The sequence below is a fragment of the Atheta coriaria genome, unplaced genomic scaffold, assembly GCF_025399875.1.
Source record: "Atheta coriaria isolate IRGN ID8LTWV9N9 unplaced genomic scaffold, Caltech_Dcor_3.1 hic_scaffold_6_pilon, whole genome shotgun sequence".
Lineage (NCBI taxonomy): Eukaryota > Metazoa > Arthropoda > Insecta > Coleoptera > Staphylinidae > Dalotia > Dalotia coriaria.
In genome coordinates, this window is record NW_027045448.1 from 7,662,869 (window position 1) to 7,678,764 (window position 15,896).

A 15,896-nucleotide genomic window follows, 5' to 3' on the forward strand; every position below is an offset into this window, starting at 1 on the left:
GTGCGCGGCGCGGCGCTCGCGACCATCTGATCGCGTGCGTGCGTACCGCGGCGAAGCAGCACGGAGCGCGCGCCGCCCAGCCGGAGCCCGGGCGCGCGCTACTCTTTAGTCTCGTAGATCTTCGCGCGGCGAACGCTCTACGCCCGGTGCCGGTTGTGCGCGCGTACGCGTTCTCGACTATACGTGCAAGTCGTCAACAAAACAAACGCCCGCATCGAACGAGTGCATCCGATGCGTCTTGCATCTGATTCGAGCGCATAAGCGTGATTATTATTCTTCTACACTTGTTTCACGTGTTGCGTGTGTGTGTGTTTTATTATCTATGTGTGGGTGTGTGCGCTGCGAAAATTCATAATTTTCTCCAGCAGATGTAACGAAAAAATATTGTAAACAAATGCGTGTGTAGTAACGTAATCCATCAGTTTTATAGCGCAATTTCTTTCAACGCGTGTGGTGATTGGCGAACACTGGAACACACCTGCGTGTATGCGGTTGCAGTGCTTGCTTGCTGTCTCGAGCACGCCGGTTGTGTTCTTGGCTTAATCGCTCGGCTTGTTTTTCACTCGTCGGCACCGAAGAAACTCCACATGTGTTTCTGACCGCGTGCGAAGTAAACATACGTGAACATTGTGTTTAGTTGCCTCATCGCATGCATTCAATTCAGCATTCAAGTCTTTCGTAACAATTAAATCGTCCCGCAAAACGTGCGCAACGTTTCGGCATCAATTGGCACGACTCCGTGCATGCTAAATTTACCGAATGACTCGCGACGTTGCATTTAATTACCGTTCTTATTTATTTGTTTATTGCACACGGACGAAAAACATGAGCAAACACGTTTTGCGCGATTTGCACGCGCGCGCAGGTGGCTCGTTCGCTCGTAAAATCGTTCCCCAATCGGGGGGAAATGAGCGAAATTAATTATGAATTTGTCGCATCAGGCAAGCGCCGCACACACAACACGTGAAACAGGTGTTTTTACTACGGGGCATTAAACGACTTGTTTGCCGTCTGCTGCGGAATAACACATCGTTGCGTTTTTGCAGATTAGATAATAAAACGCAAAAATAATAAAAGCAGACGCAACGCCGGCGGCACGTGCCGGCAGCACGCATGACGCCGTCGGGGGCGGCAGCGTGAACGCTAGCGACCGTGTGCGAATAGGGGCGCGCGGTCGCGACCCGCGCGCTCACCTCCTTAGCGTTCGCGGTCCGGCATAAGTGGTGCGGTGGCGTGCTGCAAGGATGGCAGCGGGCAGGAGCTGACGACGGCCGCGGGCGACGATGCCGCCGCCGCTGGCGGTAGCGGGCGGCGGGCCGACCGCCACTGTGGGCTATGCTCGCTCGTCGCGCGCGCCTTCAGACGCGCGATGTGCGGCGCGCCCAGCCGCCGCGGCAGCGGCGAGTCCTACCAGGAGCTGACCGCGCCGGAAGAACCTGAACAAGTACGAGTCCCACCCTTATTCACCTCAATTAACACCCGAAACTGACCTCTGTATTCGTTATTCTTATCTCACGTAATTGTTTCAGGTGAGTTTTCCACCCATCAACAAGATTTACCAGCAAAACTATTAGAATCTTTCTCTCTTGGGACGTTGAATATTTCATTTACAAATCTCATCGCCTCTTCGCCCTCATCAGTTTGACAGCAGTGTTTAACAACAACCTTTTATCGACCAAACTTATCGCCGCGTTTCTCGCTTCGTCAAAGGGTAGCGTAATTAAATTATCGATTCCCCTGCTAACGCCTACGCTGGTAATAAATAAATCAACGTTGATTTTGTTTCTGTTGTGATGACCTTGAAATTGCAGCAAATTTAACGCACTAGTTGCGTAAAATCGGCGAGTGCACGACGAGCATTCCATAATGAGCCGTGATAACGCGCGCAATCAGATAATGAACGCACTGAATATTCATCGTGCATTAACAAATTACTGTTTATGTTGTAAGCATACTTATCAAATGTCGACGGTCGACCGCAAGGCAATTGCTCGGTATTTTCACGATAAATCTCTTCCAACCAACATTTACTCGCAACTAGTTTCCTAATTAATTATCTACTTCACAAGGAGGAGAGTGCGGTTTAATTAAAAGTAGTAAAATATGCAAAATGCAGTACATAAAGTTTTGCTTTAAAACTATGCAAAAAGAACGCCGAGTATAAATCATGGCAAGGAAAAATGTCGCAAGCTTTTTTTATTTGCTTTTTCCTCCTTTGGAGCACCCCATTTATCAATAACTTCCAACTTCCACCGTGCATAATAATTTACCCTCCGGGCCGGAAGTATAAAATAAGCATTTTATATTATTATCAGATGCTCGTGGCTTTGAGTTCAGCGCCGGTACAATATGACAAATGAATCACTGCAGCGAAATTTATCGACTGCTGCATTCTACCTTACTTGCGGTTTATTACGTTTACTTTGTGTTGTGCGAAAACTACGCACAAAGGATGTAAATACATCGTAGTGGAACAATATGCATGAATAACCTGAAAATAGCGATTGGCATTTAGTACAATGCGTTGACACTAGATGGCATTGTGTAATTTATGTAGATATGAATATTGCATATTTCTGTCAGTATTAATATTCATATTCATATTGCCATCACAACTGAAAACAATATTCGCTCGCGATAGTGACTCGAGGGAAGAGAGTGTGAGCGTCGGTCGAAATTCACATTCCACGCGCAGCACGAGCCAACTCGAAATAAGGTTGTTCACCCCACACACAACATTCGATCCCTTATTCGGCGCGCACGCTGCCGCCTCCACCACCGCTCCAACTCGATTCTTCTCGGGCGCACACGCTTGCTGCCAGCGGCAATGTCAACCCCTCGAAGTACTGACGGGGTACTGCTGTTGGAGGCGGCTGTATAATAAAGGGGTTACGCGAAGCCATCCAAGCGCGGCTTTACATATTTTCCGCGAGGCTTGCACATTTCGATGTCTTCCACGCCGTGAACAACCGAAGCGCTTTACTTTCATCCACAGGATAACTATTGTCAAAGTCAGGCGAGAGGGCGACCGCCCACGGACATTTCGGATATTTTACAACAAACGCTAACGTCGACACACAAAGCGAAATAAAATTTAACTTTTCTTGCTTTTTTATTTTAATTTTTTTCGGGGCGTAATCACGCATCTACATCTAGAAATGCCTCCGGCGTGGAGAGTGTTATTGCGGCTAGTAAAAAAAGCTCGCGGACAAAGTTACGAAAAGTTTTTACATCGTTGTAAATGTCGCGCGGTCTTTTTAACATTTCTTTGTCGCTGCGCCGACTTTAAATAAGGCTGTGGCGTGGCGTGGCATGGCGTGGCTCGTAGTACTATCATAACAAAATGCAAAGTAGCTAAAATATGGGTACTTTGACGCAATGTGAGCAGGCGTGCGTACCCTTGAACTAGATCTACACATGGAAAATGAGCATGCAAACAAACAAACGGAATATAATCACAGAGAAAGACCGAAAAAGAGGTTTGGCTCAATTTTTAAATTACATTTGTAAATATAACTAAATAAATTATGAATTATGCTAGTCATATTATCATTAATATTTAATTTTATGAGTGGTTTATGTGTTTTTTTTTGTTTGCTTCGAAAATCGTTTCGAATTAATTATATTTCTGTTTTATGTGTTTTTTGTTCTTACACTATTGGCGACAGTTGACATTCGCGCCTTATCTCGATGGGAATTGACGACGTGCGGCAGACATTTCCTTCTCCTTCAGTCAGCACACACACATTGTGTGCTTGCAGGTAACCCCCTGCTAGACGCCAGACACATGTCGCACTTTTGTGAGGCGGCGTGTCGCACGTTCGGCTGCGTTTTCAATATCGCGCCAGCAGAACACAGAAGCTGTCATGTTACGCTGCGCGCTGCCACCAGATGCTTTACGGGTTTAGTACAATAACGACGCGGATAAGACGTAATAAGAACCAGCGACGGCGGCGGCACTGGTAACGCTGGTGGCGGCGGAAACGCGTTTGAATAAATCAGCCCAACCGCGAGGGTGATGTATGGCTATGAATTTAATCCACCTATAATACAGCGCGGCAACTTTTGTGAATTTTTGAATTTTTATCTTTTCATTTGACAGCTGTACGTCGTATTTTCTTTGCGCTGGTGCGCTGACAAGACGCAATCCGAATACTACATCTACGCATACCGCATGAATATGTAAGATGCGTGCTGCGTGTGGCATATGTGTGGCACTTTGGTAAGTGGCGCAGAGACGACATTCTCGTCCTTGGCGGGTCTTTAATGCGAATCGCAGAAGGCTAGACGCGCTGCGGTAAACGGTTACTTTGAGGCGTTTGGGGGCAAAGAGATTTCGGCGAGATACGGGCGCGCGCGCGGGCGTCTATGAATAATTTAATAATTCATGCTCGTCTGTCGGATTTATGCGGGATTGAACTTCAGATTACACGCTCGAGACAACTCGAATGCACACGCTGCGCATGCGCCCATTCCAAAAACCTATGCAATCAATCTGACGAAAACAAAATTAAGTTCATTATGTTACCCCAGCAATCGGTTTATCTCCGGTGTAGCAGATTTCCGGCTGCTTGGTGGGTCGATGGACACGCACCACGTCCATTAATTAAGCGATTCATGCATCGCGAAGCGGCAAGCGAGCTGATAACGGCGGCGGGGCGCGAATTGCGCGCCGCGATGACGATGATGATCGGCCGATGAGAGGATGGGTCGCCATGGCGACGCCGCCGCCGCAGAGAGCGCCAGAGCGTCATCCCCGTCGCTCGTGTGGTGTCATTGATTTAACACGATAAAAGGATGAGACCGGCCCTCTCGAGAATTCGGTTTCTTGCCACCTCCGATTCGCCCTCCACCTCTTCCGGTTATCGATTTGCATAAAAGTCACTTTCGAGTGGTTTGCTCGCCGCGTGTTTTTGTGTGCGCCTGCGATGCGAAAAGTTCGCACTAATTAATTTAACTTTTATTTGCGTCGAGATAATGCTATCCGCGCCGAAATCTAATAACTGTCTTAATTAAATCCAATTTGAAAAAAATTCAAGATGGCGATTGAGTGATTGTCAATGACAAAGTCTGTTTTTCTCGGCGCATTGTTGGCATCATCTCGATGAAATGAAATGTTGGCAGCTCGGTAGAAAATGATCGTCCGTAACAAGACTAACAAGCGATTCAATACGTGATTTATTAATGGCGGGTGATGTACGAGCCGGCTGTGTGAGCGATTGTTTTACGGCTGCTGCCATTTTTTGCGCGCTCGCAAACGGCACTTAATGCAATGTGTGTCTATGTAGATTTTCCTTGTCGCGTATTATGTAACACATTGCCGGAACAATTCTGCATGTTGTGTGGTGGAGTGATTAGTAAACATTCGTTCGCAGCACGATAATCGCGTGCAAAACATTAAAAAAACACCGTACGCAATTTGCAAATTAAAACAAGCAAATGATTTTGCGATTGCGTTTTTGCATCCTAGCGCTGGCGCTGTAATTAAAAGCATTTAATTGATGAAAAACCAACCAACGTTTTCAAGTATTATCGGCTAATTAATGAGATTTTATGGCGTGTTTGTTTTTAATCAAGCATATTGCTTGAATTAGAATTTTGTCCACACATTCATAACACGCAGAGAGAAAAAAAAACTATTGAATTAAATTTTACGCTATAGTGTAATTAATTCGCGTAGATGGATAGTAAAGTTTAGTGCTTAATAAATGTAAACAATGAAGCAATCAAAATGGAAGTTGAATTAGAAGATGATTTCGGGGCGAGATGTATCGAGGGCGCCACTTAATACACAACCGCGAGTGCGTGTGTGTCTTGAAGGGTGAAGCGAAGCGAAGTGGAGCGTAGTGAAGTGAAGTGAACTTGCGAATCGTCAGAGAGTTACGAACAGACGCGGATTACAACCTCAAACGGATGAACCACCCTCTTCGAAGGAGGATGGAAGGAGTATGGTGATGGTGGTGGTTGGTGGCGGTGCTAAGACGAACGGATCGCGCCACGCGTAACGTATGTGTGCCGCTGCTCGACGGTGGATAACTTCGATTGCAAGTGGCTTTAATCTGTTCGGCAAACTCCCGGCGAAAAGCCCATAAAGCCATCCAACTTTATACCGCCGACGCTTAACTATGCGGTGTCTTCGAATCTGCGCCCGGATCTGTCGCTAGCCAACTTCGCAACAACTATTTGCCGATTACTGATTACGTTTCGGAATAAGTTACGAGCGCGTGCTGAAAGGCGCTGGTTTAAATTTTAATTCATTTCATTTGCGTAGCGTAAAGGGAATTTTCAATTATTGAAATTTTGTTATAAAAAACGGAACATGGTTTGGGAGTTTACTTTTTTTGTTTCGTCATTGTAAAAATGATTTTTATTTCTCACAAAATATTAATTAAGCTAAAAGCATTGCTCTTTGGAAGAGCACGCTGCGAACGAACTGTTAATTAATTATATTTCCTATCTTTTTAGAAATCAATTCACATAGAAAGTTTATTTGGTTATTAAATTTATAAAAATACTATCTTTGCATAGCTGTTCATAACCCTATCGGGAAAATTCTCTCATTTTAATCATGAAATTTGCCGATAGTTTCATTTTAATAACATTTCATTGTTTTTTTTTGCGTAAATAAAAAAATCCACATTTTTTTCCTAATTTGTGAAGCAAAAGATAACAAAAGTGCAAAACAGGATTTTTTTTTTCAAATACGATACGAGGACATAACAAAAATAGCTGTTTCAATAAGACAAGCTAAGCTTATTTATGAGTCCCACTTAGATAAGGTACAAATACACGCTGCGCTGCATAATGCGCTTATTTGCAGACGTCCGAGTGCATTGCTCTTAAAATTATGTTTTAATTTTTGTCTGCTGTAATAATAATAATCGCTGCTGCCTTACCGGATAAATCCTGTTTTGCTGCTGCAGCGCACTCAGATAATATTTGCACTAGCGTTATATTTTTACAACTCGTAAACTTTTCTCGCGCAAAATTAAATCAAATTTATTTTATATGGACACATGATGAGTGCACATAGAAATTGCAACTTGAAGCAGCAATATAGATATATAAATATATATCCAGCTAGCCAGTGGCATGGATGGATGGATAGATGCACGCGGTCAGTGCACAATAACTGCAATAATAATTAGTGACTGCGCGGAAAGCATAAGCGAATCCCACACAAGTTGGAAATTGAAACACGTCGCATTTGCTGGTTTTGCATGCGGGTGGTGGTGTTGGTTTTGGTTTGTATGAATATCACCGAATATCAAAGCGAAATGCATTTGCCGGCGCACGGTAATTAAATTCGTTCATCCGACTACTTCCTATTTATGCGTGGAACGCACGGCGCGCGAGGACCAGAAGAGCCGAAAACGGGATGCGATGCACGCGCGCCAATTGTACAAATTGGCAATTAGAAGGCGATCGCCAGCGTGTGCTTTTATATTACCCAGCGCGTGCTAACGCCCCAACCGCGTTTCGATTCGGCTTAATTAGATATGGCTTAATTTCTACCTAAAATAATGGAACTTTACGTGTTAAAGATGAATTAAACCTTATTTCGCAAGAATTTTGCGCGTGCTAGTGTAGGCAACTTTTTATTCACGTAAATTCTTTATGCTGGTTGTTTTGGAACATCACCTCAACTTGTTTTATTCTTAGCACATTCGTAATGGTTAAAACTTTACTTTTACAAGCGAATTTTGGATGTTTTCTCATTTCTCTTCGCTTTTGTTCCCGGTGCGCTGTGCGACACAAACTTTGTCTTATTAATTTTTAAATTACAATTACACTTCTTGCCGGGCGCTCGTTTTCGCAAGATAAGTGTTTTAACAGCACCCCGTGACTAATAACCCGGATAAAATGTCCCACAGCTGGGGTATGGGAATACCTATTTTCCACATTGCCTTCATCCGTTAATTTTTATTTCTAATTTATTTTTAAGCGTATTAAACGAACTATAATCTGCCCCGTGCTTGTCGCTGCAATAACGTTTTATACAGCCGCATAAAGAAGGATTAAATTTGTTCGGCAATTAAAAATTTTATACGTTTTACGTCCCTGAATTTTAACTTAAGTTTAAATCCGTTCAGTGTCACCGTTGGGCTATAAAGTGTAAAAAAACACAGTGATAAAATAAGAGAGGAAAAAAGTCTGCTTCTCAGAAATAATAATGGTTATAGCTGCGTTCGACATATCACTCTTCACAGGATTTTCTGATTTATACGCATACTTTCCAAGAAACAAAGTGAAGTTCCTCTTTGTTCTGTTTTTATTCGCCCGAGATCTTTATCGGTTTTGTCGATTCATCGTCACTAGGACGACGCCGCCGACGCGCGGCGTCGACAAGCGAGCACACATCATGCCAAATTTAGGCATAGTGTTTTCTTGTGTCGTCTCCGCATGCAAACGGCGAGCATATAGAACTCCACTTTAATAAAATAAAAATATTGACTGTACGCTCGCTTTTGTGTTCCATTTTTTTACAATAAAACCCCCGTCGCGCGACTACAACGCCATCTCCTCGCTATCTCATTGCGTTTTTGCGTTCGCGCTTCTTTTATTATACGAAAAAAAAAAGCAAACTTGGTGGGACAACGTTGGGGGTTGAGGATGTGTATAATCCCGATATTATACACATGTACATGCTCGACACAGTTTTGCAAATATTACATCGATCTCTACGCACACGGGGGGTTGTTGGTGGTGCGTGAATCTCTGCCTCAGCATCATTCGGCATTTTGCCAGGCACGTTCCCGTTTTCCGCTTGGAACGCTGACGTCACGACACAACCACCCCACACATGCTCGCAGCGCTCGTCGTCACTCATCCCGCTTTTGTCTTACTGATGCCGTGCGTGTTTCATGCCTCTTTTGTCTCTTGTTGCAGAAAAGCGAAGGAGTCACAATAGATACAAACGAACAAAACGCCGTGTACATCAAAATGGTCGGTGAGTACAGAAAAATATTTTATTTTTAATTAAAACTCAAGCGGATGGGAATTTTCACTTTTGCGCACAAGTGCACAGAAGGAACGTTTTTGACATTCAACTAACCTCGAAATCTTCAACACCATGGTCGATATTTTTGTATTTAAATGTATTTAATGCTCCCGCATTTTGAGTTGAATGCAAATTCCATTTTCGGTTTTAAGCACTGCCGTATTAGTAATCTCTGGAGTGAATTTAGGTTCGGCTGGTAATAACTCAAAGTTCTTGAGGATTTGAACAACGGCGGCCTTCGTCGCCAAAAGGGCATAGCGTTGACCTGAAAATCAATAAATTAATTTCTCTTCCACAAATTGATATTTTTTTACGCGAAATGTTGGCATTCCAGCATGAATAAATTTCGATTGGAACATTGGAAGCTCTCGGCCTCCAATTCTTTTAATATGCGCGCTTTTGGCAACATACCAACGCAATTTCTTGGTCCGGCGCTAAAAGGGATGTACGCGTACGTGTGTCGTTGCTCCGCATTCTCCCGCAGGAATCTATCCGGATCGAAAACGTCCGGCTTCTCATAGAATCGTTCGGAGCGATGAATTGCATACGGAAGGATTGAAATGACCGTACCCTTGGGCAGGCAGATTCCATCTGTTGGGGAAAAAAGTCGAAAAATTTAATCCACAATTCGTGCCTATGTGCTGCACACTTAATGCTTAAATACCCCAAGTCACATCCGAATTCAGCTCGCGCTCGATGAACGGCACCACCGAGTGGAACCTCAGCGTCTCCTTAACGACGAGGTCTAGATATTCGAGGTTCTGAATCTCGCCGAAACTAACATCCGACGCTGGGTTCGCTCCAAGGAAGTCTTTTATTTCGGCGTAAACTGTGCGCTGAATGTCTGCATGGTTGGCCAACTCGAGCAGGCAGAACATCGTGCTGGACGTGACCGTGTCGTGACCCTGCCAATTCACAATTTAAACTTATAGTAACAAACTAGTTGTCAGTAATGAGTTTCACGAGGAGTACGCACAGCAAACATGAACGTATCAACTTCCTGGCGGATCTCCTCGTCGGTCATTAAGTCCTCGCCTTGCAGATCAAGCAGCAGATCTAGAAACGCCTTGGTTTTTTTGATGCCAAATTCTGCGTTATCGGTATCTTTCTGTTTGGCCTCCATCGCGCGTTCCAGCTTGCGCTGCTGGATGAACTTCTCCGTTTGGCCTTTCAGCGAGTTGACGTAATTCTGTTGGCGCTTGTAGTCGTCGGTCCATTTGAAAAACAAATCGAATTGCTTGAAGAACGAGAAGTAGCGCCGGATGTAGATGTCCATGTAACCCTCGGCCGCCTCGGTATAATCCAATATCGGATTCAGTTGCGCGTTGATTTTCGTATTCATCGCCGTTTCTAACCAACACGAACATCAAGAAAGAAAAAAACGTATAAAAAATGTAACGATAAACATCACAAACCTCCGATCACGTCGATGTTGTAATTCCTGATAAAGGGCGCGATATCAAACGATTTCTTTCCGACTTCTTTTTTGAGCAGGTCTATCAGAGTTTTTGAGTTGGAATTGATGTACGTGGTAAATTGCTCTAGAATCTTAAAATTGAACGTCGGCGTGATGATCTTCCGGTGCTTCCGCCAATAATTTCCTGCGCACACAATCAACGCGTTTTATTATTGAAAGCGATCGTTATCCACGTCATAATCGTGTACTACCTTCGCTAGTGAGCAGGCCTTTGCCCAGCCAGAGCTTCCAGCCGTTATACCCAGGCGATTTAGCGATGTGCTCGTTTGAGCTGAGCAGCCATTGCAGTTTGTCCGGATCCGATAATATGATCGACAATTGCGAGCCGCGCCACAAGCGCACCATCAGTCCGTACTCTCGCACCAGGTCCACTTGCTTCCGTAAACGGTCTGCGGAAACGATTACAGTTACGAGCACAATCTTGCCGCATCGTCGCTTCCACTTTTACGTTTATTGCGCGTTGTTAGAGAGGAAAATATTTTTGAAACATACCGCCGTTTGTAGAACCATAATCGACAATACTTCCATACAACCAACTTGTGGGCGGTCCGGGTATCTTGGAAACATTCTTGTATTTCTTGTGCCTTTCCCAACGATCGAACAGGACGTACGTCAAGAGGACTACAACTATCGCGAGTAAAACGTACATGTCGTGCGTTGATTCGGCGACAAGTTGAACTAAACTGATTCAATTCGGAATCGCTTCGCTCAATTTATCTTGTTGACCTAAATATTATGCGACGTCTGGTTACGCTAAACTGCGTAACGTGCATTTTTATCGAAATTAATAAATTTACACTTTAAACTCCGCGTTATCGAAACAATTAAATTCAGTGGTTGTTAAATTTAGATAAGCACGAAGCGCATACTTGAAAACAACGTCTAAATTCTGCAACAATGAAATAAGTTAAACGAAACTGAAATTTTTCAATAATTGCTCCAAGTTTACGACTTAAAGTATTAATTAGCATAAGTTATCTAACACTAAAATGTATAACTAAGTCAATTCATCAGCGTCTACATTTTTATCACACACATGGAACGAAAAAACCTCCCGACTTAACAAGCCAAACAAAGACGGATGTTAATTTTAAAACAAACACTCATTTCGATGATAAATAGCGTCGCTGCGCAAGAAAAACACGCTTGAGACACAAAACATCTGTAATGCGTTAATTTGCGTGTGTTTATCGCGATCGTGTGCCAAGTGATTTCACTTTTAATCGGAACGATGTGTGCACGATTAAGGCGAAATTTAATTCCGATGCGAAAATGAAAATAAAGCGCGCGCTGTGCAAAAACAAAAACACGTCGACATCTACACACACACATTCTACACTCCTATTCTCGTACACCTTGATCGTGGAAGGAAGGATGGATTGGATGGATGGACGGATGGAAGGAGTGCACGAGTTGTGAATGTTAATAACCTGCATTTCTAAGCACACGCATCGCGCACGCGACAGTTCATTACTCGCCGCCGACGCCGGCGTATGTTGTATGCGAGTGTGTGCGCGCAATAGCTGCAATACACCACACTTGGTGCAGCCAGCGGTCTAAATTTATCGGCGTTGGAGTTCGCGCGTCGACGAACTCGCTCTCCACTCGACCGAGAAGAAACCCGAAATACTCGCGTGCACTTCCTTCGTCGCCGCGGAATGCATTAGTCGCGAGTCTTCCGCCGATCAGCGAGCAAGTGCAAAACTTTGACTCCTCTGCTCTCGTGGCTTCGTGTTTAATGTGCCGAAAGTGAACAAACCGCCGAGCCATTAACGTGGCGTTTATATTAATTGGAATTTAATTCAACGTTTCACTTGAAGACATTCGAGCGATTCCAGTTTGATGTTGGTGAATTAATAGGTAAAGTTTGTCGACTATTCATCTTTCTTCGTGGAGAAAATAATTAAAACTTAATTAACTCGCAACATATTTTACTTTTTTTCGAGTATACCTCATAGGTAGCTAGTTTGATATTTTACACAAGTAAATAATTATGCATTTGTAATTTCACTAGTTGTCGAACAAGAAAGTTTGTTTTGCGCCACGACAAAACATTTTAATTGGTTTGTGCGCACAAAAATAAAACGTATTGAGTGAGTCCACTTGTTAAAATCGAATAGATTTTAATTTGTGCGTTCCTATTAATTAAAAGAAATGGAGCAAATAGATCTGCTTGTTTTTACAATGTGTGCAGCACATGCAAATTGAGCGTCGTCTCCAGCTCGATCAAACATAAACATAAAACTAGCGTTTTTATGAACTGAGCGCTACTTTTTTAAATGTCTACGCGGCAGTTTTATACCCATGCGGCCATGTAATACTTTGATAGTTGTACGATATGTGTACTCAGTTGTGGTTGTGGATATCTATCAAATCATTTGTGCGAAAGCGTTCGCGATCGTAATTTCAGCCGGTCGAAGAAATTAAAATTCTGTGCTAGCCCGCACGTCGCGTTTTCGCTGCGGGCATATACACATAAAATATTTCGGCACTGCCCACATTCAAGCGGACGCGCGTTTACGCGTGTTTACTACGCTAAGTGCAGGAGAATAACATTGGCATAGATTTTATTCATCGATAGGTATGTTAATGCAAATGCGCGTCGTGTACACAAACGCATTTCGTAAACCGCCGAGTGTCGACGTCAAAGTTTACACAAAGTTTTGAGTAGGATTGCGCGGGTTTTATTCGATTTTATTAGAACATAAATTGCGAGGCGGGGAATGAATGAAAATGAAAAGAAACGCTTTTAATAATTATGTTGCGTACAAATGGCGCGCCGCGCAAAGCGAGGAGCGTCAACTTTCTAAATTTCTTCTCCCATGCACTTCGAAATTTTATATTCTGCTTGACAACCGGACGAAAACGTTTTGCGTTCAAGTCTGTTCTGAGAACAACGCGCGCGCTATCGTTATTTTTTATCTTTACAACACACTCGTTTCGATATCCGATCCCTCTTCGAGCGGCAATTATCGATTGGCTCACACTTGCCGTTTTTCGGTGATAAGGCTGAAATTTATTGTTGAAGTTTAACGCTGGCATTTTGTTTCTCGTGCAGCGCCTGTGGAGGTGCCCGCGGCGCAGAGGTGTTTCTCGAAGGAGGACTGGGTACTGTTGGACGCGATGGGATGCACGCCGCAGCCGGGTTGCTCTGGCCGCTTTCTTACCATGCACAAACGTCGGCGTAAGAAGTTAACAACACGTTGCCTGGCGCAGGATCACGCCGCCATTCTCGACGACATCCACCACGGGCAGGTGGAGCGTATTCTCACGCGCTGCGGCCTCTGGGCATTCAACGCGTTTACGTTGGAGACCGTCACCGGTGGTCGCTCACTGCCAGTACTCTGCGTCCATCTTTTCTACTGGTACGGACTCCTGGATTATTTTAATCTGGATGTCGTCAGAGTGTGGAAACTTTTCAGTAAGTTAGCCAAGAGTAGTTTTAGAATTTGGTTATGATTAATTATATTGTTACAGCTTTAATTGAGGAGGGTTATCACAGCACGAACCCCTATCATAATTCTATTCACGCCACAGACGTGACACAAGCAATGCACTGTTTCCTGCAAGAGGAGAAGATCAAAAAGCACTTAACGCCGCTGGAGGTAATGGCGGCGTTGATTGGTGCCGTTGCCCACGACCTGGACCATCCTGGTGTCAATCAACACTTTCTTATTTCCACTTCAAATCATCTTGCCATGTTATATCAAGTAGGTTTCAATTTAAACTCAACAAGTTTGATTGTATTTTAATGGTTTGTGAATATTTCAGAATAGCTCAGTATTGGAAAACCACCATTGGCGGTCGGCAGTTGGCTGTCTCTTGGAGAGCGGTGTCGCCGAGCAAGTTTTGCCTTACAAGAGCGAGTTGGAGGTGCAAATCCGTGACCTCATACTCGCCACCGACATCAACAGGCAGCAGGAGTTTCTAACAAAGTTCAAGAAACATCTGGACGAGGACACGCTCGATTTGCGCAAGGCGGAAAACCGCCAGTTCATATTGCAGATTTCGCTCAAGTGCGCTGACATCTCTAACCCGACACGGCCGTGGGACATCTCGCACAAGTGGAGTTTGAAAGTGTGCGACGAGTTTTTCAGGCAGGGTGAATTTGAACGCAAGCTGAACCTTCCAGTCACTTCCATTTGCGATCAACAATCAACGTCGATTGCCAAGATACAAGCAGGTAGATATTGTCAAGCATCGTTACGACGAAATAAATGTTGATTTGCCGGATCGATTGCAGGCTTTTTCAAATTTGTTGTCTCGCCCTTGTTCACCGAATGGCATCGATTCTTAAAAAGCAATTTGTCCACGGACATGATGGACTATTTGGAGTCGAACCGGAAGAAGTGGGATGCACAAGAGGCGGCCGAACAGGCGGAGGAAACCCATACCGAACTGTCGGACGCCGAGCCGGAACAACATCTGAGCGACGACGAGGATGAAGAGCCATCCAAACTCTCTCCGGAAATACCCAGCATCACTGAATTCTTACCTGCGCCAAGGTAAGTGGTTTTTATTGAAAATTTAATATGGTTTTTATGAGTGTTTTGAACATTCAGCAGAGAATCCAGGAGACAATCATTGGCTGTGCCAACGCTGGAAAGCACAATTGGCGTCAGGAGACACTCTGTACCTGTTAATATGGAGCAATCACTGCCACGAACGCTATACCGACGGGAAAGTCTGCCGATACGTCGTCAGAGTCCAGCACCATCCGATTCTCGCGCATCGAGTGGTTTGCGCGAAGAAGACGAACTTATGAGATTCGAATCGCGCTCATCGATTCTCTCTTCAAGCAGCGGCGGTATGCATAGCTCATGTGGTATTCCCTTTCCTGAATTTTTAGTAGTGGAATGTTTTATTGACATGTGAATTTTCCAGTCGACGACCAACCCGAGAGACCGCTGAGTGCCGAGAATCTTCTTCCGGAACCCAGTATTGCGTCTATGACGAGCAGCGCTGCTGCGGGACGGCTTTCTTCGGTGCTGCACGGCGGGTCCGGGCAACCGACGAAAGCCCTCACACGCCAGCAAACCTTCCCGCCCCCGCAGCCCTATGTCCGTATGCGCTACATGTCTGCCACCGTTGAAATGTCCACGTGCGCTGAGGTCGTACAGGAGGACAAGTCCGATTCGGAGAGCTCACACGAAAACATATCACACGTTCCACACTACACGATACCATCAATAGCTGTGTTGAGTCCCAACAATGGCCGACCATCGGAGTTTACCGACACCTCACCGCCGAAGCCCTCAATCTCTTCCAGCGGTAAGCGCGAACCGGAGGAACCCAAAGAAAAGAGCTTCAAACTGCAGAAGTTGTCCGATAACGGACAGCGATACGAAAAGGAAAATGTGGATCCACGCAGAACGAATGTAAGCCTATTAATCTAATTTGCAAAATTATCGCAATTGT

General features: G+C 44.5%; 2 protein-coding genes across 10 annotated transcripts in view; one reads left to right on the top strand and one right to left on the bottom strand.

Annotated features, from left to right (window-relative positions):
* LOC135794256 (uncharacterized) overlaps positions 1 to 15,896 on the top strand; it is a 45,367-nt gene that overhangs the window by 27,192 nt on the left and 2,279 nt on the right. For 5 of the 9 annotated variants that reach the window (XR_010548847.1, XR_010548846.1, XM_065305456.1 and 2 more), the window contains exons 2-8: positions 8,890 to 8,950; positions 13,537 to 13,899; positions 13,956 to 14,188; positions 14,250 to 14,661; positions 14,722 to 14,983; positions 15,041 to 15,303; positions 15,363 to 15,856. Coding sequence is in view for 7 of the 9 variants with exons in the window: in XM_065305456.1 (XP_065161528.1) it covers positions 8,890 to 8,950; positions 13,537 to 13,899; positions 13,956 to 14,188; positions 14,250 to 14,661; positions 14,722 to 14,983; positions 15,041 to 15,303; positions 15,363 to 15,856 (2,088 nt within the window). In the remaining 2 variants the exon portion in view is untranslated. Of the gene's footprint in view, positions 1 to 83; positions 264 to 1,046; positions 1,445 to 8,889; positions 8,951 to 12,049; positions 12,339 to 13,536; positions 13,900 to 13,955; positions 14,189 to 14,249; positions 14,662 to 14,721; positions 14,984 to 15,040; positions 15,304 to 15,362; positions 15,857 to 15,896 lie in introns of those variants that run through there. The other 4 variants (XM_065305460.1, XM_065305458.1, XM_065305459.1 and 1 more) reach the window with 4 other exon arrangements.
* Positions 8,956 to 11,216, bottom strand: LOC135794260 (cytochrome P450 4d2-like). Its single transcript, XM_065305466.1, has 7 exons — positions 10,971 to 11,216; positions 10,670 to 10,867; positions 10,417 to 10,602; positions 9,978 to 10,351; positions 9,666 to 9,906; positions 9,413 to 9,592; positions 8,956 to 9,266 (listed from the first exon to the last, which is right to left on the bottom strand). The coding sequence occupies exons 1-7, from the start codon at positions 11,125 to 11,127 to the stop codon at positions 9,103 to 9,105; spliced, it is 1,500 nt and encodes a 499-aa protein (XP_065161538.1). The 5' UTR covers positions 11,128 to 11,216; the 3' UTR covers positions 8,956 to 9,102.

Bases quoted from the DNA above. Each gene is read 5' to 3' on its own strand.
- LOC135794260 (XM_065305466.1), bottom strand. From the start codon at position 11,127: ATGTACGTTTTACTCGCGATAGTTGTAGTCCTCTTGACGTACGTCCTG. The intron at 10,868-10,970 runs GTATGTTTCAAA...TCGTTTCCGCAG, and splicing joins TTATGGTTCTACAAACGGCG to ACCGTTTACGGAAGCAAGTG. The intron at 9,593-9,665 runs GTATTTAAGCAT...TTTCCCCAACAG, and splicing joins GAATTCGGATGTGACTTGGG to ATGGAATCTGCCTGCCCAAG.